We start from the raw sequence: 25,805 nt of genomic DNA, 5'->3' as shown, positions 1-25,805 counted from the left end.
TAACTTAATCTCTTGTTTTAATCTGCTTCTTCCCTATGGTGGGCTTATTAAGGCGGGACTCTGGCACCGAAAGTGAGGGGTCACACTTACGCGGAATTGTTAAAGTTTAACAGTTTTGGACCGAATAAATGGTAGTTGTTAGTTCCAAGAGTTGGTTCTGCCTAATGGTTGAGAATGTCTCATCCCAGCACAGGAGCATTTGATCACCCCACCAATGACGTTTGTTCTGCCTCACTGGGGCATCATTGTAAAATATAAGTTTTTCACTTAGGGTACTTGAAACTGTTTTACAAAACTAATTGGATAAATGTGGTTTAGCAAAATCTAATAAAGTTTTTTTTTTTTTTTTTTTTTGTATTTTCAGCAACAACTTTTCAAAATGGCAATAACCACGTTAGCTTTGCTTAGCGCCGAAAAATTAATTGGCAAAAATTTTCGACATGGAAACACATGATTACGATGATTCTTATCATCGAGGATCTCATGTTCGCTCTTACGGAGGTTATCCTCCTATTCCAGCTCCAAATTCCGCTCAAAATGTTCGAGAGGCATATGAGCGATGGACACGGGGGAATGAGAAGGCTCGAGCCTACATCTTGGTAAGTCTTTTTGATATCTTGGCTAAGAAACATGAGCCCATGGTCTCAGCGCGTGAGATCATGAAGTCCCTGCGGAGGATGTTTGGACAACCGTCTGAACAGCATATGCATGAGGCTCTTAAGTATATATTCAACTCCAAAATGGAAGAAGGCACCTCTGTTCGTGAACATGTGCTTAACAAAGCCTATACGATAGAGTCTTATCATCTAAATGATCGCACGCCTTTCTCTAAACGATCGCTTAGCTTTCCTAAACGATCACCTAGCGTACCGCATTTTCTAAACGATCGTTTACCAATTACTAGATGATTGCTTAGTAAAATCTAAGCCTTCGCTATACGATAGCTTTCTCTCCCACTTGCTTATCATCTACACGATCAGTCTTTCCTCTTACCTCTACCAAATTCACCAAAGACCACACTTTAGATTCTCACACCGAGAATACCAAGGGCTCCAACTGGTAGTGTCATCCCCGCTTCTTACTTGTTCGTGTTGTTGTCGTTCGTGTAGATGATCGTGCTACCATAGCCGACTGATTTGCTGGGCGATAGAGTTTATAGAGGTTCTTCCGCTGCGTTGAGTTCGAGATTGAAGAGAGTCTTCAATTGGTATGAGAACTCATTCCCTTGTATTTTATTTATCAAAGCATGCCGTTAAATAGTGTAAAATTGCATATCTATCTGTTAGAATGTATGTGTTGCATTTCAGTCACAAAGAAATCGAAAAGATCCGAACACGCTCATGGATGCTTTTCGTTAAGAGTTCCTTCAGTGAGAAGACAGATCAATGTGGGTTCAATGGACGTCCCACACGATCGTCGTCGCCGCCGCCCGTCCGATTGGTCGTGCCGCATGTATGTGTGATTATTAATTTTAATAAAATTATTATTTTTTTATTTATTAAAATTGAGGAAAAAAAAAGGAAAAGTCCTTGATAACTTGTAGAAATACAAGTTATTTTTGCTCTTAAGTTGGAACAACTAAGGTTTTTAATGATAAATTATCCTCATTTTTAGAAGAAACGCATGGATTTATTCAAACATTAGTAAACTTATACAAAAGAAGTTTTATTACTAAATATCGCGGCACTAACGCATTGTATTGTAGGATTTCAATGCAAGGATTAACGTTAATGCATTAGACAAGTGCCGCAGGAAAAGCTCTAATGCAAGGGCCATGCGTCGGAGGGAATTCAACGCAGAGAGGTTTCATTGCTCTTAGCTGATTGTGTCACATCACCACTTGCAAGTATGGGCACCTACAGCAGGCGACGTCTGAAAAGCTTCCAAGAGTCAGACGGCTAACTAGGGCATGGACTTTAATGCTGACCAGGGCATGGATTTTAATGCTGCCCATTCACCAAGTGGACGTGACCAACGCCTATAAATAGATGAAGTCCCTCAAGAGTTAAGAAGTTCGGATTTATCAAGATCCTTACTCTCTGTATATTGTAGTCATAGTCTTAGTTCTGTAGAAGCTGTGTCATGGTGTCCAGACGATTAAAAGGGTTGAGAACCACCACCACCGCCGGTCAGGGAGCGGAGGAAGCCACTTTTGAGAAAGACACTCTGTCCACTTCCTATACAAGTGATTATACACAACGAGATTGAGCCAAAGAACTACAAGAAATTGTATTCTTTGGCTTGACTTAGTTTCCTTCTTATTTATCTCTTTCATTCCATTTGATTGAATATTGTTTTTGTAAAGACTCCTTGTTTCTATATAAAATTCATATATTTGACCCATCATACTTACTATTGTTTATTTCTTGTTTATGTTGAATGCATTAATACTTTATGCACAACTTCATTCTAATGCTCAAGCCAACTTGAAAACTTGGTAAAAGCATCTTTAATTTAGACTATTCGAAAGAATAACTAAGCTGCATTAAGTAGGATGCCTAGTACAGCTAAAGATAGACTTACTGGTGTCTATTTCATTTTGTGTTAGACGCATGCATCCTAGAGATAGGCTTTGTATGTTATTTACGTTGAGAAATGTTGAATGAAGTCTGACGCTTAAACAAAAGATAAGCAAATCATCCCATCTCATTTACATCACATCCTAGTTGTGTACATTCATCTTAGACCGACGTGTCCACTTACCTTAAACTTCAATTTTGCATGATCCATCATTCACCACTCCCCTTTTGTATTTTCTTGCACAGGCACAACAATTGAGTGTAAATAATACATTTCTCACATTCATTTAGGAAAACCCCTACAGTAGATACAATGCAAGTCTGCGTTTGGTTAACTGAATCCCTGAGTTCGACCCTGGACTTACCAGGAACCTAAATTAGATTTATACTTAGGTCTAGTTTAGGAAAACTTGAACGTCATTACAAGAAGTTGTGTGCGTTCTTTGCATATATCTAACGCCCCAACATATTACAATTACTTAAACGCATCAAAGCTTAAACGCATCATTGTATTTAGAACCTATTTTTTCAATTTATTTTATACAATACACTCCTAGAGCAAATCATTATAGCAACGAACAGTCCTCCTATTTGCACGAGCATTGCACATTCTGAGGCTCTCCGCCTCCTTCGCTCTCTACCGTTCCACGCTGAAGGCCTATAAAAGGTGTGGCCTTCAATAGTTCATTCACACAACTTATTCATTCATTTTTATTCGAATGTTCTTTTTTCCTCTTCTAACTCTTCTATTTTCCATTTTTCGAGCAGTGGGTTTTAGAAAGAATGTGTGTTTTGGTCGATGATGGTGCATTTTCGATCGGGTTTCTTTGGCTGTTTTATCCTAGGGACGATGCGGCAATATTCTAGACCTGCTTGCACACTTGGACAGAGCCACAAAACGTCTTAAAGAGAGCGAGCTCCGCGACTCAACCTATAACGAGTTTCTGTTTTGCAGGATTTGTTCTTTTCTTGATCATCGTGCCTTGATCGTTTACTGTTCGTCGTTCTGAAGGTCTTGCCGTTTTCAACAATTTTAAGATGTTTCCCGCCACATCACTAGTGACCCTCACCAGCAACAATGACGTTATGATATTTGACCTCAACCGTTCATTCTGATTCAAAGGAGTAAACTTCAAATGGTGGAAGCAAAAGATGTTGTTCTTTCTCACCGTCAAGAAAGTTACCGAAACTTGTACTAGAGATAAGCCAATCGTCCCTTTAGAAGAACCAACTGAACAACAGATAAAAGAAGCTGCTGACTAGAAGAAGAAAGACCTTCTTTGTAAGAACTTTATTTTAAATGGTTTGACTGATAATCTGTATGACTATTACAGTACAATGAAGACACTAAAAGAGGTCTAGGATGCCCTGCAAAAGAAGTACGACACTGAGGAGGCCGGGTCGAAGAAATATGCTATTAGCCGTTATCTCAAGTTTCAGATGACGGATGACAAATCCATGGAGGTCCAATCCCATGAACTCCAGGAGATAGCCCACGAGATAATTACTGAAGGTATGCCTCTAGACGAACAATTCTAAGTTGCTGTTATTATTGATAAACTGCCCCCTTTGTGGAAGAACTTTAAGAACACTTTGAGGCATAAGACCAAGGAGTTCTCCTTGGAGAGTCTTATCACCCGGCTAAGGATCGAGAAGAAAGCTTGAAAACAAGACCAGAGGGAGAAGGTGAATGCAGTACTTAGGAAACCCACCTCTGTCGTGGTAAAACCTGACAAAAAATCCAAGGGGACAAAGAGGAAAGGTCAGAATCGTGGCTCCAGCAACCAAAACCAACAGAAAAAACAGAAGCTCCCTTCAGAAGAAATGGTACAGTTCCTCAACTTTAATTGTAATAAACCTGGGCACATGGCTAGAAACTGTAGGAACAGGCATCGTCCTGCTGGTCAGGCGAACCTGATAGAAGAACCGTTAGTCGCCATGATCACAAAAGTAAATGTGATCGGTGGTTGTGAAGGGTGGTGGATAAACATTGGTGCTATGCGCCATGTCTGTCACGACCTTAGTCTATTTGAAACTTATACTGAAACTAAAGATAAGAATATTCTACTGGGGGATCACCACTCCACGAAAGTTGCTAGAACCGGCAAGGTGGAATTGAAGTTTACCTCTGGGAAGACCCTAATGCTGAAGGACTTCCTGCACACTCCAGAGATGAGAAAGAATTTGGTCTCGGGCTATCTCCTCAAATAAGTCGGGTTTACTCAAACTATAGGGGCATACCTATATACCTTACCAAAAACAATGTATTTGTAGGAAAAGGGTATGCAACTGAGGGAATGTTCAAATTAAATTTATACCTCAATAAAATGAAATCTTCTGTGTATATGTTGTGTTCTATGAATGTTTGGCATGCTAGACTCTGTCATGTGAATAAAATTTAATTAGTAACATGATTAGGATGGAAAAGATACCTAAGTTATCTACGAATGATTTTGATAAATGCGAGTATTGAAGTCAAGCTAAAATTACTAAAACTCCGCATAAATCTGTACTTAGGAATTCTGAGCCTTTAGATTTAATTCATTCTGATGTATGTGAATTTGATAGCATCTTGACTAGGAACAGTAAAAGATATTTCATTACCTTTATTGACGACTGCTCTGATTTTACTTTTGTATACTTTCTGGAAAAAAAAAAAGTGATGCTTTTGATGCCTTCAAATTTTTTTGTTTCTGAAATAGAGAATCAATTTAATAGAAAGGTTAAAAGACTTCGTAGGGATAGGGGAACCGAGTACGAATCAGAAAGTTTTAATGAGTTTTTTAACTCACATGGAATAATACACGAAAAGACCGCACCTTATTCTCCTAAAATGAACGGAAAATTCGAAAGGAAAAATAGAAGTTTAGCTGAGCTAGTAGTTGCTATTTTACATAGTTCAGGAGCCTCGTCTTATTGGTGGGGTGAAATCATCCTTACCGTGTGTTATGCCCTAAATAGAATCCCAAAGTCTAAAAACAAAACTTCACCTTACGAGATTCTCAAGAATAAGAAACCAAAATTATTCTACTTTAGAACATGGGGTTGTCTAGCTTTTGTAAGGATTCCAAACCCAAAAAAGAGAAAGTTGGCTAGTAGAGCTTATGAGTGCATCTTTATAGGTTATGCCTTAAATAGTAATGCCTATAGGTTCTATGATGTAGTGAACTAAGTGATCATTGAGTCAAATGATACTAACTTCTTTGAAGATAGATTTCCTTTTAAATCAAGGAATAGTGGGGGCTCTGGAACAAATGGTCTAACCCTAGTCAGAAATCCTAACCTTATTGAGGAAACCGACCCAGAACCTAGAAGAAGCAAACGAGCACCAAAGATTTCAGAAATGACTTCCTAACCTACAATATAAAAGAAGATCCTAAAGATCGAGTTGCCCTATCCTCAGTAGATGCCAACCTATGGCAAGAAGCCATAAATGATGAGAGGGACTCAGTAGAGTCAATAGAACTTGGTACTTAGTAGATCTACCCCTAGGTTGTAAGGCAATAGGGTGCAAATTGATCTTAAGGAGGAAACTTAGACCTGATGGGACTGTTGACAAATTTAAAGCTAGGTTAGTAGCAAAGGGCTTTAGACAAAGAGAAAACGTGATTTCTTTGACACCTTCTCCCCTGTCACTAGAATTACCTCAATTCGTGTCTTGGTCTCTCTCGTTGCCCTTTATAACCTCGTAGTACATCAGATGGATGTAAAGACCGCTTTCTTAAATGGTGAACTTGAAGAAGAGATTTACATGGAACAACCTGAGGGTTTTGTAGTCCATGGTCAAGAAAATAAGGTATGTAAATTAGAAAAATCTCTCTATGGACTAAAACAAGCTCCTTAGCAATGGCATGAAAAATTTGACAACCTTATCCTATCTAAAGGTTTCAAGGTTAATGAAAGTGATAAATGCATCTACTATAAGTTTGAATAATCTCTGCACTATCTTGTGTCTATATGTAGATGATTTATTGATCTTTGGGTTGAACTTGCACGTCATAAATGATGTGAAATCAATATTGAGTGCAAACTTTGACATGAAAGACTTAGGAAAAGCTAGTGTAATCTTAGGCATAAAAGTGAATAGCTCTGAAAAGGGAATTTCTTTGGATCAATCTCACATATAAAAAAGATTTTAAAGAAATATAATTACTTTGATTTTAAACCAGCCTGTACTTCTTATGACCTTAGTGTCAAGTTGTTCAAGAACACTGGTGACAATGTTAATCAATCTAAGTATACGAGCATTATAGGCAGTCTTAGATACGTTGCTGACTGCACTAAGCCTGACATAGCTTATACTATAGGATTACTTTGCAAGTTTATAAGCAGACCTAGTAAAGAGCATTGAAATATTATGGAAAGGGTAATGAGATACTTGAAGAAAACCCAAAACCTAGGATTACATTGTCAAAAGTTTCCCACTGTCCTGGAAGGGTTTAGCGATGCTGATTAGAACTCTCTTTCGGATGATTCAAAGGCTACAAGTAGCTATATCTTTAATATAGCAGGCAGAGCTGTCTCTTAGAAGTCCAAAAAATATACTATTTTAGCCCAATCTACGATGGAGTCAGAAATGATAGCACTAGCGACAGCTAGTGAAGAAGGGGGTTGGCTTAGAAGTCTACTATTAGAGATTCCTTTATGGGTAAAGTCGTACCAGCCATATTGATCCATTGTGATAGTACTGCAGCAATCGCAAAAGTTTAGAATCATTTCTACAACGAAAAGAGATGACAAATACGTTGTAAGTACAGTACCATTAGAGAGTTTCTCACTACTGGTGCAGTTAGAGTGGATCACATACGAACTGATGAAAATTTGACAGATCCTTTGACGAAAGGATTGGCCAGAGAAAAGGTTTTCAGAACCTCCAAAAGGATGGGACTCATGCCTATAGAAAGATGAATCACAGTGAGGAAAACCCAACCTGTAGACTGGAGATCCCAAGAAACAGGTTCAACGGGTAATAACTAATCACGAGTGATATATAGTGAATCATGCTAAACCAAACACAGAGTTCCATTCCTATGATTTATAGTTTGAGCATGATATCCTTAAGCATAAGAGTGATTGAACTCGGTTCTTAATGAGAATCTAAAACGGAATAGCAAGAAAGAAAGCAGTATAAAAATCCAGCAATCCAACATAATTTAGAACATCAATTTAACTCTTCAAATGATAAAATGAAGAACACAACTTTGGTTCATTTTGAAATAAATGATAAAATGAACTACAGGTTCATTTTGCCTCAAATGATAAAACGAGAATACCACAGAAGCTAAATCACCGTGAAACACGGCTTTAGTTGTTGCTTGATGCTACCGGAAAAACCAAATCCACACCATTTCAAGCTCTTGAATGAAAAGGAAATCAAAAGAAGAAAGAAAAAAGAGAAATCGAAGCTTATCAGTGATAAGGAAAGAGAAGAAGAGATGAAGAACACCGTTTCAAGCTCTTGAACATAGGAATGAGGAGGCACGTTGTGTTTTAGGGCTTTAAAGAGTGAAGGGCATTCTAAAAAACCAAAACGAATTTCTGAAAGCTTTTTTTTTTTCATTTTCTATTTCCCTTCATAATTTTAAAAACAAATTGCTTGTTTAAAAAACAAAAAAGTGAATTATTTACCAAACACACAGTTTTTTAAAAATTAAAAATCAAAAACCAAAAACAGAAAATGAATGAGTTATTAAGCGGGTCCTTAATTTTTACCGTTATATTTTTCTGACTGAAAAATAGGTTTACAATTGGAACATAATTTATTCTACTATTGGCTTGAGAGAGTACGTAATTTATGCTTTTGTTTTTATGTTTTTTTAATATTAACTTTGATACAAACATATACAGGGGACAAGATATGTATTTAATGGACAGAAAAATTATGTAAACAACTCACAAATTATGTGAATGTCAACCAATCAAGTTTGTAAACAACACATTTTGACAATATGTGAGTTAATTTCTTGTTTCGAAGAATTTGTTAGTTTTATGTTTTAAAATTATGCAAAAATTAAATCTTTTTCGAAAAGAACAGAATTCTGTAATTCATATTTATATATTTACCGTCAATATTATGTTGTGCTTTAAAATGGTAAAATAGACTCTCTAATTAAAATTTTGAAATAAAAAATTAAACAAAAATTGTTCCACAAATCTCAAAAGTTTAATTTTAATATGTATGCCAATATTTATTATTGAGAATTCCACTTCAAAATCTCACTAATTTTCATATTATCCAATTTTATAATTTTAGTTATTTTATTTTATATTATATTTATTTATTTATTATTATATAAATATATTATTATATTATATTTTCTTTATATTTGTGTTCCCGTTGTACTCCAAAAATTCACAACACGTTATCAGCACGAGCTCCTGTCGTTTTTCCCACTAAAGGTAGGTCCTAAAGGTATGTCGTTTTTCCCTCTTCATTATAATTAATAAATCTAAACTTATTATACATATTTAATATCTATTAAATTTCTAACATAAGTATAATATTTTATGATAGTGCTGCCATAAAAAATCTCACAAAATTAGAATTTGTCGCTCTTGATATTAACGTCAATACTTATTTGTCATGGGTACTTGATGCCGAAATCCACCTAGATGCTATAAATCTTGGGAGAATATTAAAGAAGAAAATACGACATCCAGTCAGAACAAAGCAAAAGTTATTTTTCTTCATCATCATATCCATGAAGGATTGAAAATGGAGTATCCTACAATAAAAGATCCCTATATCTTGTAGAAAAATTTAAAAGAGATGTATGATCATAAAAAATTAAAATTAAAATTAAAAAAAACAGTTATTCTTCCTAAAGCTCGCTACGAGTGGATGCACTTGAGGCTACAAGATTTCATATCAGTAAGTGATTAAAATTTCGTATTATTTAAAATTAGTTCAAAATTGTTATTATGTGGAGAAAAAATTACTGATTATAATATGTTAGAAAGACATTTTCTACATTTCATGTCTCAAATATGCTCCTGCAACAGAAGTATCGAGAGAAAGATTTTAAACAGTGTTCTGACTTAATTTCATGTCTTCTCGTGGTCGAACAAAATAACGAGTTATTGATAAAAAATCATGAATCTCGACCAACCGGAACAATACCATTCCCTGAAGTGAATATTGTAAATGTTAATAATCATAGTCGAGGTCGTGGTCGTGGTCGAAGTCATGACCGTGGTAGAGGAAGAAATTATTATTATTTTCGTGGTGATCGCTCAAATCATTCAAATTTCAAAAGAACCATGCAAAATGATGATTACAAAGGAAAAGTTCAAAATGAAGGAACTCTATGAGGAGAGAACCTTGAGCGGAAGCAAGATTGTCCCAAATCTATTTTTCATTGAATGTAAGTTTTATAGTAAATTAAGAACAAGATATGCATTTACATAAATTATAGCATGCATTAATAAAGGAAAACTTAATGTTTCAGAAACCCTTACCTTTGAAGACTATTCTTAAAAAATCCCTCAAACAAGTCATGAACGGATCTCCTTCTCCAAAAGGGACACCACCAAACGGAGCCTCCTATATTCTCTTTACAGATTGAGAATGGCAGGAAGTGTGGGCTCTGTCTTAGGGTTTTGGAAGAGGGGAGATGGAAAGGATGAGAGTGAGGAGAAAAAATTTTCTTATCTTTTCGTTTTTTTCTAGAGAGAACCCTTCTTTCAGTGTTTTATGGAGGAAGATGAATGAGCACCATCCCTCTCTCTAACCCCTCTCATTACGTATTTGGCTTAGAGAAACATATAATCTATTATTATATATTGTATCAGATACAATATAGCCTATAGATGTATCTTCTCTCAACCATACATGACATTTAATATAAATCACATTTATAGTAAACTCACTTATATGAATTTCATTCATATAATTGATATTTGAATCATATCCAAATATTTAATTCTTCTCAACTTATTTATGGTATTTAATATAAATCAAATTTATATTAAATTTAATTACATGAATCTCATTTATATAATTAGTATTTGAATCATATTCAAATTCCACTCATATTAACTTATATTATAATATATCATTATATAAATTATATCACATATATAATTAATTTAATTAATTATATCACATATAAGTAATTCCCTCATTAATTTAAACACTTCAAATTAATCCAAAATAATTCTCAATTAAATCCCTATTGAGCTACAGAGGGACCTTATGGACCTATAGATTGAAGCTCCAACGGTACTTGGATGATTAATTAAACTCTTTAATTGAATTACCCAACATCCGTTAACTGTCGGTCATTTCACTAAAGACCGACAGCTGCACTCTTCGCACTACAGATAAATTTTTGTGTCCATTGGATATAACCAATCAAAAATATGATGACCCTTCACAAATTTCTCGTAAGTAAAGCTAGGCCAAAATTACCATTTTGCCCCTATAGTTACATCTAACTCCTTAAATACCATTGATCCCTCTAATGAATAATAAGTCATAGTCCAACTATGACCAAGTCTCTCTCGGGCCAAGAGAGGGTGTGACCACTATGTTCAAGCACCGAAATCATCCTAAGGGAGCAATTTATCTACTTGCCCCTGCATCGAGGAAGGAGTGAATTCCATATCATGTAGCTGTGTTCCCAACTCCCTAGCCAGACGAATCCCTAAAATGGCAGGCTTATTGAGTTGGCAATTTGGCCATTCTCACCCATACAAATGAAAGGACCACCTTCATGAGTAGGAGTTCACAACTCACTCAGGATTCAGGTCATGTCATCTATGGTCATCCTAATGAAATGTAAATATCTATTATTAACGGCGTTATATAAAGAGACTAATCATTTCGTGGTTTCAAACCCTTTGTATAGGATACCCCCACTCACATGTCTCTACATGAATGATCAGGATCAGATCATTTGTAGCACTTTACAACACTTGTAATACCTACAAAGCGAGTTGTATTCATAGTGTCACCAAGATAAGGTACCCAACCTTATCCATCTACTACAAACCGTTTAGGTTATTATTTAAATAAGATCCACTTGTTTGTCTCTATATACTTGTTTATATTACATAAAATAACCTAGGATCTTAGTTTATTCGATTGAGTATATGCTTATAAAATAACACTTACTTTATTAACAACAATATATTTATACAAAGTTTACAAATTACGAGATTGCAAGGAGATTTAGGACACCAATCCCAACATCTCCACCTTGATCTCAATGCATGCAACTCTCTCCTTTCCAGATCTAATGTTTGTCTAACCTTTTCCGGGTAAGCTAAAGTTGATTAGCTCAAGACACTTGAGGAGCTTGATCTAAGAGACGAGATTCATAAGCATGTCAGCAACAATCTCTGTGGTATAAACCTTTAACATTTTAATTTCACCTTGTTCTATTCTGTCTGTTACGAAATGATGCTTGATGTCTATGTCTTTAGTCCTTGAGTGATATTGTGGGTTTTTGGAAAGATGGATAACGCTTTGGTTATCACAGTAGATTTTAACTACTGTTTAGGATATACCAAAGTCTTCAATCAAGCCATTTAGCCACAATCTCTCTTTAATTGCTTTTGTAAGTATCATATATTCTACCTCTATTGTAAATAAAGTTGTGATTGACTGTAGATTTGTCTTCCAACTTAGCAAATTAGGACCATGTAAGAATAAGTAGCCTAATAAGGATCTTCTTTTATCTAAATCCCCTGCAAAGTCAGAGTCAACATAGCCATACAACTCTAATTTTGTCTCTTGTGTGCTCTTTTAGGTTAACTTTGCATTCTTAGACCGAATTAAGATACTTAAGTATCTATTTAGTAGTCTCCTAATGTCTTTTGCTAGGGTTAGACATATATCTACTCACTAAACTAACACAATAGAAGAGGTCTGGTCTTGTTGAGATCATCAAGTACATTAAATTGCCCACTACTTGATTGTAAGGCACTGTTTGCATCTGTGTTAGGTGTTCAATATCTGTTTCAATTGGTGAGCTAGCTGAAGATAGCTTAAAACGATGTGCATTAGTGATAGTCATTGGCTTGATATTAGATAGGTTTAACCTTCTGACTATTTTATCACAACAAATAGCTTGGCTTATACTTAGGGTGGAGGACTTCCCAATATCTCTTAAGATTTCAATATCTAGGATCTTTCTTGACTGACCCATATCCTTCATGTCAAAATCTTTCTTTAGGAGGTCATTTACATATGTTAAATCTTCTTTAGAATTTCCTGTTAGTAACATGTCATCAAGATAGAGAAGTAGATACACCTTGTTCTTGTAGGAAGTTGAGTTAACATAGATACATATATCATAAGTACTCCTTTAAAACCCAATACTCTCTATATAGTCATTAAATCTGTACCAATATCTTCGGGACTATTTAAGTCCATAGATTGACTTGTTTAAAAGACAATAAATGTCCTTTTTCCCTTTTTCTTCAAATTCACTAAGCTACACCATATATATAGTCTCATCTAGATGTCCATGTAGGAGGGTAGTCTTGACATCTAGTTGGTCTAGTTCTAGGTTATTCTGAGCAACCAATGACATTAAGAGTCTGATAGAGGTCTGCTTTACAACTAGTGAGAAAATCTTTGTGTAGTTAATGCCCTCTCTCGTTGTGAATCCCTTAGCCACTAATCTAGCGTTATATCTATGCTTTTGATAAGTAGTAATACCCTTTTTTAGTTTGTAAATCCATTTGGATGTTATTGGCTTGCATCCTTTAGGAAGAGGTGCTAAGGTTCATGTGTTATTCACACTTAGGGCCCGTTTGATAATGTTCCCGTTTCCCATTTCCTATTTCTCGTTCCCTGTTTCTTATTTCCTGTTTCTTTTTTTTTTTTTTTTTTTTTTTTTTTTTTTTTTGAAAACAAAAGAAACAAATGTTTGATAACTATTTCTCTGTTTCCTGTTTTCTTGAAAAAAAAAAAAAAAAAAAAAAAGAAACAAACAAAAGAAAACTTGTTTGATAACAATCTTGTTTTTTCGTTTCTTATATTTTTTTCCTTACATTTTTTCCATATTTTATAGTTTAAATATAATCTAATTATATAAAATAAAAGATATATATCATGCATTAAAATAAAAAAGTTTATCAAATATTTAAACTATCGAATACACATAAGTCTCCAATGTAAAATTATATCGATAATACAATTGTTTCTATCATTCATATGTTACTAAAATTTGATTTACAATATTATTTCTCACTCAAGTCATTTGTTTTAATTTTAAATGATGTAGTTCTCAAATCTAACTCAATTATATATTATGTAATGTTGTGGTTGTAAAAATATTAAAAGGAACCTAAATAAAATATCTTAGTAAACAAAATTTCTATTATTTATAAAATTATAAATTGGTTTCGTATGTCAGAATAATTAAAAAAATATTATGAATTTTCAAAAAAATATATAAAATGCATTTTTCAAAATTTTTAAATTTTAAATTTCAAAAATATATTTATATATACATATTGAAAAGGAAAAATTATTTTTAAACGACAAAACTGTTGAAAATATTTACAAATAATAGTAAAATATCCACAGTCTATTTGCGATAGACGGTGATAGACAGTAAAATTTTGCTACATTTGCAAATATTTTGGTTATTTTCCTATATTTGTAAACAATCCTAATGAAAATTTGAAATTTAAAAATCAAAATAATATATAAATCTAAATATTTGAAAATAACCCTAGTGAAATTTTGAAAATTTGAAAATCAAAATAATATATAAAACTAAATATTAGAAAATATAAAATTCAAATTAGATTAAAATATGATATTAAAAAATTATAATTATAAAAAATGGAGGAAAAAATATATAAAAAATAAAAAGAAATATAAAAAAATAGAGAAAAGGAAATATAAAAGAAATAAAAAAAATATAGAGAAAAAGAAAATATAAAAAGAATGAAAAATAAAAAACCCCATGTGAGATTTGATCCCAAGACTGTGGAGCTAAAAGATGAATTCAATATATTTCCACACCATTAAACCAAATCCCTATTATGATATATTATAGGAATAACTTGAAATAAAATAGAAATGAAAAATGAGAAACTACTTTTTTAATTCCTTAATTTTGGCCCCATTTTTAGGAATGTTTCTCAAATTTTGGGAATAAGAAACAGGAATGGTTATCAAACAAGTCAGTTTTTTTAAAAATGAGAAACAGAAACAAGAAATAGAAACGTTATCAAACGAGCCCTTAGTGACTACATTTCCTCACTCATAGCTTCAATCCAACTTCTAGCATTAGGGCAGCTCACTACTTAACCAAAAGTAGCTGGCTCTTGGTCACTTGGGACCACAATAGCATTTAAAGTTAGATTCATGTAATTGGTTTCAGTATACCTAGTTGGAGGAACAATTACCCTTCTTTGGCTATCCCTAACTAATGAGTATTGACTTAAATCAGGTTGGGCTTCAACATGTACAACTTGCTCACTTGTAATTACCTCTTCTTCTTCTGAATCCTTCAGAGGATTGTCTTCTGTGGATTAATTCTTAGGATTCTCCACCTCAATTCTAGTGGTAGGGTTCTTAGGGACTTCAACAGTCACATTCTCCTTTTGCATAAACATTTCTTTCTCTTTAAATGTAATATCTCTACTGACTATGAATCTTTTCTCAATAGGATTCCACAACTTGAAACCCCTTACACCATCTATGATCCTATAAACATGCACTTGACAACCCTATACTTAAATTTCACTTGGTTTTGATGTATGTATCTAATACATCCAAATACTCTTAGATTTTCTAGGTTAGGTGGATGCTTAGACCACTTCTCCCCAGGGGTTAAGAAGTCTAGGGATATGTGTAGACATCTATTTAAGGTATATATCATATAAGCAGCAGCTTCAGCTCAATATTTCTCACTAAGAATGGTATCAGACAGAAGGCATCTGACTCTCTCCATGATTTTTCTGTTTAATCTCTTTGTCACCATATTTTGTTGAGGTGTAAACTTAACTATCTTTTGTCTAGTAATCTCATTCTCTCTAAAAAATGTGTTAAACTCCTCACTACAAAATTCTAGCCCATTATCTGTCTTTAGGTATTTAATTTCCTTAGAGGTTTGGTTTTTTTTTTTTTTTTTTTTTTTATCATGAGTTTTCATTCTTTGAATTTATCAAAAAACTTGATCTTTTGATTTGAGAAGTCATCAGTAAAGAAAAGTAAATACCTTGAGCTACTTGGCTTGGAATTAGGGCTGGTCCCCAAAGATCAGAGTCTATGTAGTTTAAGATGGATTTGGTTGAATGTTGTGCCTTAATAAAACTGTGTCTTGTAGCCTTGCCCAAAACACAATGCTCACAAAATGTAAGCTAATCATAAATCCCTTTAGGTAGAATGGCCTGTTTAGATAGAATCTCCAACACTTTAGCACTAATGTGAGATAGTCTCTTATGCCTCTATTAACTCATTCGAAGTTATTGCATAAACCCTTGTCATCATTTGAACTTCTCTGGCCACAGATAAGTCATTGACCTTTTCTTCAACTAGGACCACCTTAGAATCTCTAAGAACTTCAAGAGTTCCCCCATTTCCTTTTTATTCACACCCAAGTTCATCTAGCATTCCCAAAGAGATCAGTTTTCTCTTAAGAAGTGGTACATGTCTGACATTTCTAGGGAATTTCACAGTCTCATCTCTCAACTTCAATGATGCTAATCCAATCCCTTCAATTTTGCAAGCTTGGTTATTGCCTATGTAAACCATTTCTCCATCAATCTCCTTGTAGGTATTGAACCAAGGTCTCATATGGATCATATGATCGGTGCATCCGGAGCCCAAGACCCAATCATGTTTCCCAAGGGTATTTACATGATTGACCTTGTCTTGTGTTGAAGCTAGTGCATTAAAGTAAACATAGGCACCTTCTACAATTGAGGCTTCAGGCTGTTTGTCTTTAGCTTCTTTCTCTTTCTCTTAATTCTTTCTCTTAAGGATGACACAATCCTTGATCAGGTGGCCATTTATCTTGCAATACTTAAATTTCATCTTCTGTTTAGGCTTGGTGTTGTTGTTTTCCTCCTTTAGAGTGATTAGGCTTGGAATTACCTTTCACAAACAGCCCTTCACCACTTAGTTGTTTCTTTTTCACAGATTGTAGCTAAAGTTCCTTAGTTCTCAAGGCTGTGATAATGGCTTCTTTGGTTATGGAGTCCCTTCCATACTTCAAAGTATTCTTTATTTCTTTGTAGGAATCTGGTAAGGAGTTAAAAAGTACATAGGTTTCATTTTCATCACTCAATTTCTCCCCTAGATTCTTAAATTCGGAAACAATCTTCTTAAATTCATCAATGTTGTCTGAAATTGACTTTAATGAGTCCATTTTGAATGTGAAAAACTTCTCCCTTAGGTACATCTTATTTGGAAGATCCTTGGTGGCATCTAATTCTTTCAACTTTGTCCAAATCTTGTAGGTTGTCTCTTGATCAAGGACTTGCCTCAAAACATTGTTACTAAGATTTAGGACAAGAGTACCATAGACTACTAATTTCCAATCTTCTTTTTCTTGAGCTGTGACTATATTCGGTAGAATAGATGGATCAAGAAAGGCTTTGTGAGCCTTCTATTGGCCAAGGATGGCTCTAATTTTGGCTTTCTACAAGCCAAAATCATCATTTCCATCGAATTTCTCCACTTCAAACCTTGCTACTATCATGGCTTAATTGAAACTTGAATCTTGATTCTCCAAGAATTACTTTTTTTTATAGTCTTGTGCTCTAATACCACTTTGTTCGGCTATTGATTTCAATTTTGGGCCTAAAACGTTTTTGGAGAAATCTGATCCAAAATGAGGTTGGTGAAATGAAAGGTATAGAGAAGACCACGTTGGTGTGCTGAATGAAGAACACGTGTGAGGGAAACCCTTTCCTCTTTTGTCGAGCAAGTAAGACAATCAGAAGAGAAATGAATTTCGTAAAAACTCTTCTCTCACTCTAAACCGAGATCTGAAAAATTCTCTCAGCTCTCTCTAACTCTCTTTTCATTTCTTATGAATATTGCAAGGTAAAGGCTGAAGATTTGTAGTATGCAATCGATGAAGAAGAAGGAGAAGAAGAAGATGAACACTATGATATACATGGTTTGACCAAAAAATGCCTACATCCACGGAAAGTGGAGTTGATTTCCTTTATTAAGAGCTACAAGATGATAAGTATTCCTTTACAGATTTTCTTTTAGATTTTTCATCATGTACATAATAGAGAGACAATAATGTATTTATAGTGTGTGGACTGTTACAAGTTATTTTGAAATCTATTTAAAGAAAATATTAACTAGTGAGATCAAACTCTCCGGTCATCAAAGGAGAGCTTTTTTTAAGTGCATAAGACTTGTGCTTTCAACCTTAATGAGAGGAGTTTGACTCCTTCACTCCATGTATTGTTAAAATAATAATAATAAAAAAAAATTAAGACTGCAATCTAAAAGCGAGTATCTAGTGAAAAATTAGGTATAAAAGTATAAGCTTTGAAACTTGGGCGCTAAATGACAACTATTTTAAAATTTAAAGACCAAAAAGATATTTTCTCCAATAAAATTAAGAAGTTAAAGTATAATTTTAATCGATAAACTTTTTCAATTGTGTATAATAAGTTTCCAGCCTTTTAATTTTGTATCTAAAATGTTTCTAATTTTTAAAGATATAGCCACAAAATTGAAAATTTATAGGCCAAGGGCTGTTTTAAAATATAGAGAAGTGAATCAAAATACTTACAAAATATAGTAAAATTTTAGAACTATCAATTATAGATATTGATACACACTGACAGACTATTTTGAAATTTAAAGACAACTATTGGGAAATAACCAATTTAAAAGTTTCATTTGTTAATATAGCAAAAAAAAAAGGTAAATTAGAAAAATGAAAAAAATCGATTTATTTATTTATCAATTAATAGTTATGGAAGGGCAAAAATATCCCCAATTCTAAAAAAAAATGTTTCCCCAAGACCCAAACATTAAAAAAGAATAAACAATAATTGTGTTATATTTAAAAATCTGTCAACCCAAACACACTCTACTTATACCTTCTACAAGATCTTGTTATACTATTGACCTGGCTAATACATCACCCAAACATCGATGGAGCCAAAATACCTATCTCATGACATACGATTGAGCCAAATCAAGTTAGAAGATTCAATTCAAGCCACTGACCCCATGGTTAGTAACACATGCGTATATCAATTGAGATATACTCGATTTTAGTGCAATAAACAATGTCAATTAGCATGAAACGTAGAAATTGAAGCTTTTAGTTCAAAAAGACCACCAAAGCTAAAGAATGAAAAAAAAAAATAGAGAGACATGGTAGAACAAGGAGGGAATCTAGATAGAAAGAAGATACATTCAAAAAGATGTTTGAAACTTTGAATTCCAATATATAATTACACTGTATATATAAATGGTGATGTGAACATATTGATAACCCAATTGAGTGTAATAACGGAATACAAGAAAGATGATGCACGTGCAAGGTAGCAGGTTTGCTAAAAATCTGAAGAATTTCAATTTTTGTCATATTTCCAAATGCAACCTCAAATATTGTTATATACTCCAACTTTCCAAAAATATTTCCATGAAAAAAAAAGGCCCCAACTTACCATATTGGACAAATCAGTGACACCATTCTAAGTCTTTTGAAGTATAGAAGTTACAACTTTCTGAATGCCAATAAAATCAAGCACAAGATGATTGGTGACGATCAAAACATTCAAAAAAAATAATCGAATTGGTCTTTAAATTTTGAGTCTAACTTCTATTTGATAATTAAGTTTCAAATGTATTACACATTTAACTCTGTGTTTGATAATTAAATTTCATTTCATCTCTAAATTTCAAAACTTCACACTTTTGTCCCTAAAATTTTACTAATGCTCATTTTTTTGCCTTTAACATTAACTTTAAAGAAAAAAAAAAAACATGATGTTAATGTTTAAAAAAATAGTTTTAAGATTAAAAAAAATAAAACTTATAAGCCTATTTTGTTTGCGGTGAATTCGAGAAATGAGAAGTAAATTTTATACATAATAATTCATAATCAAATGCTTTAAAAAATAATTATAATTAAATCATTAGAGCTGAAAATGTTTATCTAAATCACTTAAAAACATGTTTGAAAGTTTGTTTAAAATCACTTTTGTCATTTTTATAATAAAACATGTTTTCAATTCTTCAAAACTAATTGTGATGGTTTGGAAATTACATTCAAAAATATAAAATTTAATATTAAATTAATTTGAGCATTTTCTGAATGTTTTTGAAAATGACAAGTAATTTTGACGATTTTAAAACCACTTCCAAACATGCACCAAATCATTTAAGATCATCTTTTAATTGTATGGAAATTACTTTCAAGAGGGGAGATCAAAACTTTTAAATGATTTTATGAAAACCAATTATAATAAATCACTTATAGGCAAATCATTTTTGTTAAAATCGCTCATACACATACACTTAAACTATGATAAAAAAAATTATTAAAAAAAAGTTTAGATATAATGTGAAGCAATTGTTTTTACCAACATCAAGGTGGAGAAGAAAACTGCCTTTGAAGTTTCAACAAAAATGGATCTAATGTGGCTGTGAAATGTCATATTTTTTCACCAAGATTGTACCTTGTTCTTCCCTCACGCTTTGGCCAGGGTTTAGAGTTGCACCTTTCCCAAAGAAGAAACATATTCATTTAAATGTAAAAGATACTCAAGATCATACAAAGCAAAGTTGTCAAATTCTAAAGAAGTTGACTTGAACAAACAACTGGCTCTATCTAACTGCCCTCTTGGACTGGAAAAATTGATAAAGTTTAAATCAAGTCATTGACAACATGAACTCAAGGCCAAACTGAAGTTTCTAGTAATATCCACTCGAGGAAAGAGGGGAAAAAGACCATACTTTGAAATTCCCCAGGAATTGCAACGGTGTTTTCATCATTCTGACTCCTCCATAGCATCGCCTCCTTCGATTATTTCCACCTTTTCCTTCAATGGCATAATCTTTGTCAGCAGAACCTCTGCAGTTAAAGAAAGCGAGAGTCATCAGTAGAGCAATGGGTAAAGTAGGGGATATGGAAAGAGAAACCAAACATGAAAGTATGCGGAAGAGTAGAGTAAACAAGTGATTAACCCGTTTTCTTGGGGAAGGAATAACCCCTCGAACTGACATACGTTCGAGGATTCGGCAAGAGGTGGTTTCTTAAATAATCCTTTTGACCCTGCAACACCCAAAGAAATAAACATACAATAATCTCACATACTTTTTGGATGCTTCCCTACTATCTTCAAGGAGATCGAGAAACCTTAAGATCACAAACCTTGGTTATAACACAAACATCAACGTTACTTCCACTCCCCAAATCATTAAATATACCAGAACATATCGCCTCAGTTACAAGTCGAATCCCTTCATCCCTCTGCAACAAGGAAATAAAAATCCCACCAATCACCATGCCAGATAAAAAAGGAAAGAATGATTGCCACAACTAAGATACACCATGTTGCTAAATTCATCTGTATCTATATAACCACGAGACATGAACTTACAGTCAGGCCTTCTTTGTACTTCGATTCAAATACAGCCATGGCAGCTAGAGAACCCGATCCCATTGTAGCAAATGGCAAGGTATCAGTGGATCCATGAGGATAGATCTGCAGATGAAGTATAGCATTAAAAGAACGCAATTTATGAAACCCAAAATTGTTTGTTTTCCAGGACAAAACTCACAGTATGTAAATGAGGTCCAGTAACATCAACCCCACCAAGCACCAAAGCGGCTGAAACATAACCTCGATAACTGGAGAAGACAATGGATGGGAAGACTTAAATCTCATGCTACAGATAGATGAGAGATATGGAAAAAATCCCAAATAGACAAAAAAGGCTACCCAAAAAGGTGTTTCTTGAGAAGGGTCAGTGCGGTAACAACTCTTGATTCTCGACCAGTGTGGTAACGATGCAATTGCAATTGGGAGCTAACCATGTCTTAAAATATTGCAAGAATAATAGAATTAGTTCTGTCTGAGAAACAATATTGACGAATTTTAACATGTAGTAGCAAGATGTCACCAATTACCTGTTACTGCCTCTGTATCAGCCGCAGTTCCTGCTCCACAACAATAAATGTTTGGTGCCATGTAATGAATTTTCTCACAGTTTTTGTCAGCAACAATAGGGCCTTCGGTAGCACGTGTATCTGCCCCAAGAATAACACCATCCTGAAGCAAACCAGGAAGAAAAAATACAACATTATTTTGAATTTACTAAAGAAGCTTCGGTGCATAATAACATAATTGAAAACAAGAAACCATGCAGGGACAAGTGTTACATTTACTAACTAATTTGACCTGACTATTCAATTCAGTCATCTTCTAAAAAATGATGTACATTATCAAGAAGGTGAATGCTTAAATAATTTCTTCAGACAATGCAACCAGAAGTTAGCAATTTTAGTACCATTAAGACTTTTCCCCAATAGCTTTTTATTTTTCCATATAAAACAGATCTGCTAGGCTTCGATATATAGGCATTAGGAGATATTGGAAGAGTGATGAGAAATTTCTAGTGGGAAGAGCTCAATGAGGAAAAACGGTCCCCATTTAGTTAAGTGGGAGGTGATGGTGAACTGGTGGGACTAGAAGGATCTGGGATTTGCTTGAGATTACATAATGAAGCTCTTCTGGCAAAATGGTTGTGTCAGTTCTTCATGGAGCACAATGCTTTGAAGAACACAGTTATTGTGAGTAGATATGAACCACACTCATCTAAGTGGGTTTCAGGTGGTGGGTCTAAGAACACTACACTAGTAGAAAATTGAAATCTTTTGGAAGTTATTACCTCTAAATTTCTTTTCTTTTCTCAGCTTATAACTTGTTCCATTGGGGATGGCTCAAAGGTATACTTCTGGAAGGATTGATGGGTGAATGATAAGCCCCATTGTGCATTGTTTGGCAGTTATACTATCTCGCCAATAAGTGGTTTGCATAATGTGTTTAATTTTTCCCTTCTTATTCAATCTCCACAGGTTTTCGTCATCATTTTTCCAAATGAGAGACAACAAAAAGGGTGGTACTTCTTTCCCTCCTTTAAGACTAGCAGCCCTACCTAAGGAGAAGGAGGTTAGGATTTGGACCCCCAATCCAAATTTGTCTAGCAATTAATTTCTCCACAATTTATCTACCCCTTTCCATCCCAAGCTGATTCTGCTTTCTCCTTTCTCTGGAAAGTTAAAAACCCAAAGGTCAAATTCTTTGAGTGGTACTTGGTAGTTTTACATGGGAGTATCAATACCATGGATCACGTTCAAAGACAATATTATGTTGTGTTGCACAAGCAATCTTTGAAGGCAACAAGAGGACCTTAATCATATGCTTTGGGGTTGCTAATCGGTTCGATATCTTTGGTGTTAGTGAATGAGCTTTTTTATATATATATATATATATATTTTTCTATGTCCTTGTATATTCTTTCCAATTCTTTTAATGAAAGCTCCATATCTTACCCAAAAGGTAAAATATATATGAGCACTGGGGGCAGTCTTACTATACCAATAGCATAACTTGAACTCCCAATGCTAGTAACTCAAGCTGGCTTTGCTTCCCATTTTCTCTTCTAAAAGTTTCCCATTGGATGTGGTATATTTATAATTGAACATAGACAACGACTAGCATTATGCCATAATTGGTTACTGAAACTTCATCATACAACAAGCAAAAAGGTGCTCATCATAAATAAATCAAGTTTCGTATACACTCCTAAATTACATTTGCAGTTCTTCAATGGAAAATCGCTCCTTACAAGGCTTACCAATGTCAATTCACAACCTCAGACTTCATTGTAGAAAGACTAATTAAGGGAAACTAAAAAAGGCCAATTTTCTGAAACTAATAGAGAGAAAAGAGAACTCAAATTACAAAGAAAGGTAAGACATTTCCAAATATTGATAATGGTGGCAACGGATCTCTACGATATTAATGGCTGGAAAAGACAACATTTGGCAATTGAAAAATAAGATTGACCTATGTAACACCCTAAATGTAACTGATTACCTCGAAGATTAAACCCACAATGGTAGTTCCAGTCTTAAGGTAAGACGGAGATTTAAGACCCTTCTTTGTAAGCATATCATTTCTTCTGCAGAGATCAAAACTAAACCCACCCTTGGGAGGAACATCAATTACAGAGGTAGACATAGCTAAATTTCAAGTGCACCTACAAAGTCGAAACAAAATATGAACTGCTTTCAAATCGAAAATAAACAGAGAGAGAAAAATCAATCAATCACCCCCATAACTTTTTACAATATGCTGTCAAGAAGCCAACTAAATCATTGTTCCTAATACTGAATCAAACTAACGGGTCGCTACACCCAGAAATAAAACCTCAGAAATCTAACATTTTCAAGCAATAGAATATCAACTTTAAAAACTAAAAAAAAAATAGTGCATTATCTCAAATTCAGCTGCGACTCATAAACCAGAGTAAGCAGATTAAAATGGCAACATCAAAGAGTTGAAGACAAAGACAAAAATAACCGGAAGACTCAGATTTGTAAAATTCGAACTGAAGGGAGAATCCAATGGAGTACAAAACCCAGAGCTTATAAGTCATAAACACAACATTCGAGATTGGACTCAAATACTGGAACATTGAGTGTTCAATTTTGAGATTGATGGCTCGTCTTAAATCCCAAATAAAAAAAAATAAAAAAAATAATCGCGAACCAGTTGAGAGAAGAGGGAAATTACCCTTGCTGTGAAGCTACTGCCGCCACCGACGGAATTTGATGCTAGCGTCGAGGAGGGACGCCGTCACCGAATGCCTCCGTTGCTCGTTACTTAGATGGAGAAGCGTTGGTCGGTGGTTGAGGAACGCCGGAGTGTTGGCCGGGAGAGTAAAGAAGAAAAGAAAAGAGGAGAAGAAAGGAATCCGGGGGTTCACAATTAGCGAAGAATTAAGACTTTTTTTTAAATAATGTTTTCTTAATAAATAATTACAAAAAAATAGGGTTGGAGAGAAACAATTTCAGGTGTTTTGAGAAACTATTGACAAAAATAGGCTAGTGGAATTGTATATCGGGTACACAACTTCCATGTGGCATACTCGTGTATACGGTACACGAGTACCGTTTAATCCAGTCAGCATCACGTCGGCTGACTAGTTGACCGGTCAAGCAAACTCGTGGACCCGGTCCACGATTTGCTTATAATTTTTTTTCTTTTTTTAAAGTTTGTTAGACTATTTTTTTTAATTGTTAAATTTAATTATTAAACTTAATACCTTCATTATTAAACTTAATTATATATTTAATCTATAATGAAAATATCTTGCACTCATATAAAAAAAATAACATGATATTAAAGAATATTTACAATTAGTTCTTTAATTTACAATTTGAAAATGATACAATGTATGATTTAAAAATGACCCCTCGGCCCTTACCTCTCATTGGGTTGTCTTCATGTTCCTATAAATTAGGTTTGCCCTATTGTCGCTGTCGTCTATGATGAATACGTTTTCGATCGGTGTCAGCAACATTGTGTCGTCTTGTTTGTTGAATAATACCTTCTACGTTGACCAATGTTTGCTTGCTGACACATTGAACCCAATTCTAGTAAGTTGTTCTCCACTGAATATTGTTGAACATTGCCGATAAAATTATTCTGTACAATAAAAAAATAAATATTAAACAATATTCATATCATATATATGGAAAATGTCTGATTTTAGATCTCTTATCATGCAGTAATAGTAAGCGTCGTGAGGTGTGATAAATCACCTCGTGATCGAATTGTAACAGGGAAAGTAGTCGTCTGCTACAGCTGGCCCATTTGTTAATTCTGTTGGTGCACAACGATCATGTTGTCCATGTCAGTAGGATACGTGCTTACCTTTTAAATCTATCCGGTGTAGTGTTGAGAGTATATAGGACAACGAAGGTATCGTTTGTCGCAGACCGAACTGTCTTAGGACACGATCTGGATGATGTCACTTTACTATATGAAAGCATATAAGAGGGTCAACGGTCAACCAGATGTCTTCACCATCACAACAATAATCAGGTAAGGATGACCAAATCTGTGTGTATGGCATCCAAATAACCTGACAAAAAAAAATAATAAGTATACATATAAAATATTTTAATATTCATTTATATACATATTTACTACCTGATTGTGCATCAGCATGTCGAATATTTTTATGCACACGAGCAACATATTTGCTGATTATTCATATTTGCTGATTATTCAGAGACAGCTAATACACCACTCCATCTAAAA

At 34.1% G+C, this 25,805-nt stretch overlaps 1 protein-coding gene across 2 annotated transcripts; it reads right to left on the bottom strand.

The window, feature by feature from the left end:
* Nucleotides 1–20,005: 20,005 nt before the first annotated feature.
* LOC120085242 (proteasome subunit beta type-7-A-like) lies at nt 20,006–24,478 on the bottom strand. Of its 2 annotated transcripts, XM_039041143.1 has the most exons (10): nt 24,273–24,478; nt 23,574–23,736; nt 21,602–21,743; nt 21,414–21,510; nt 21,253–21,322; nt 21,072–21,176; nt 20,843–20,941; nt 20,656–20,743; nt 20,425–20,542; nt 20,006–20,189 (listed from the first exon to the last, which is right to left on the bottom strand). In XM_039041143.1, exons 2-9 carry the CDS (start codon nt 23,715–23,717, stop codon nt 20,460–20,462), a joined length of 828 nt encoding a protein of 275 aa, XP_038897071.1. In that variant the 5' UTR covers nt 23,718–23,736; nt 24,273–24,478; the 3' UTR covers nt 20,006–20,189; nt 20,425–20,459. The 2 variants fall into 2 exon arrangements, with proteins under 2 accessions (XP_038897071.1, XP_038897070.1); XM_039041142.1 differs by lacking the exon at nt 20,006–20,189 and having other exon boundaries at nt 20,191–20,542.
* Between the last annotated feature and the right edge of the window lie 1,327 nt (nt 24,479–25,805).

This window comes from Benincasa hispida, chromosome 9, assembly GCF_009727055.1.
Source record: "Benincasa hispida cultivar B227 chromosome 9, ASM972705v1, whole genome shotgun sequence".
In the NCBI taxonomy this organism is placed as follows: domain Eukaryota; kingdom Viridiplantae; phylum Streptophyta; class Magnoliopsida; order Cucurbitales; family Cucurbitaceae; genus Benincasa; species Benincasa hispida.
This window is presented reverse-complemented; position numbering and strand designations above follow the sequence as displayed.

Bases quoted from the DNA above. Each gene is read 5' to 3' on its own strand.
- LOC120085242 (XM_039041143.1), bottom strand. From the start codon at position 23,717: ATGTCTACCTCTGTAATTGATGTTCCTCCCAAGGGTGGGTTTAGTTTT. The intron at 21,744-23,573 runs GTAATCAGTTAC...GGTTTGCTTCAG, and splicing joins TTGTGGGTTTAATCTTCGAG to GATGGTGTTATTCTTGGGGC. The intron at 21,177-21,252 runs GTGAGTTTTGTC...CTTCATCTGCAG, and splicing joins CTGGACCTCATTTACATACT to ATCTATCCTCATGGATCCAC.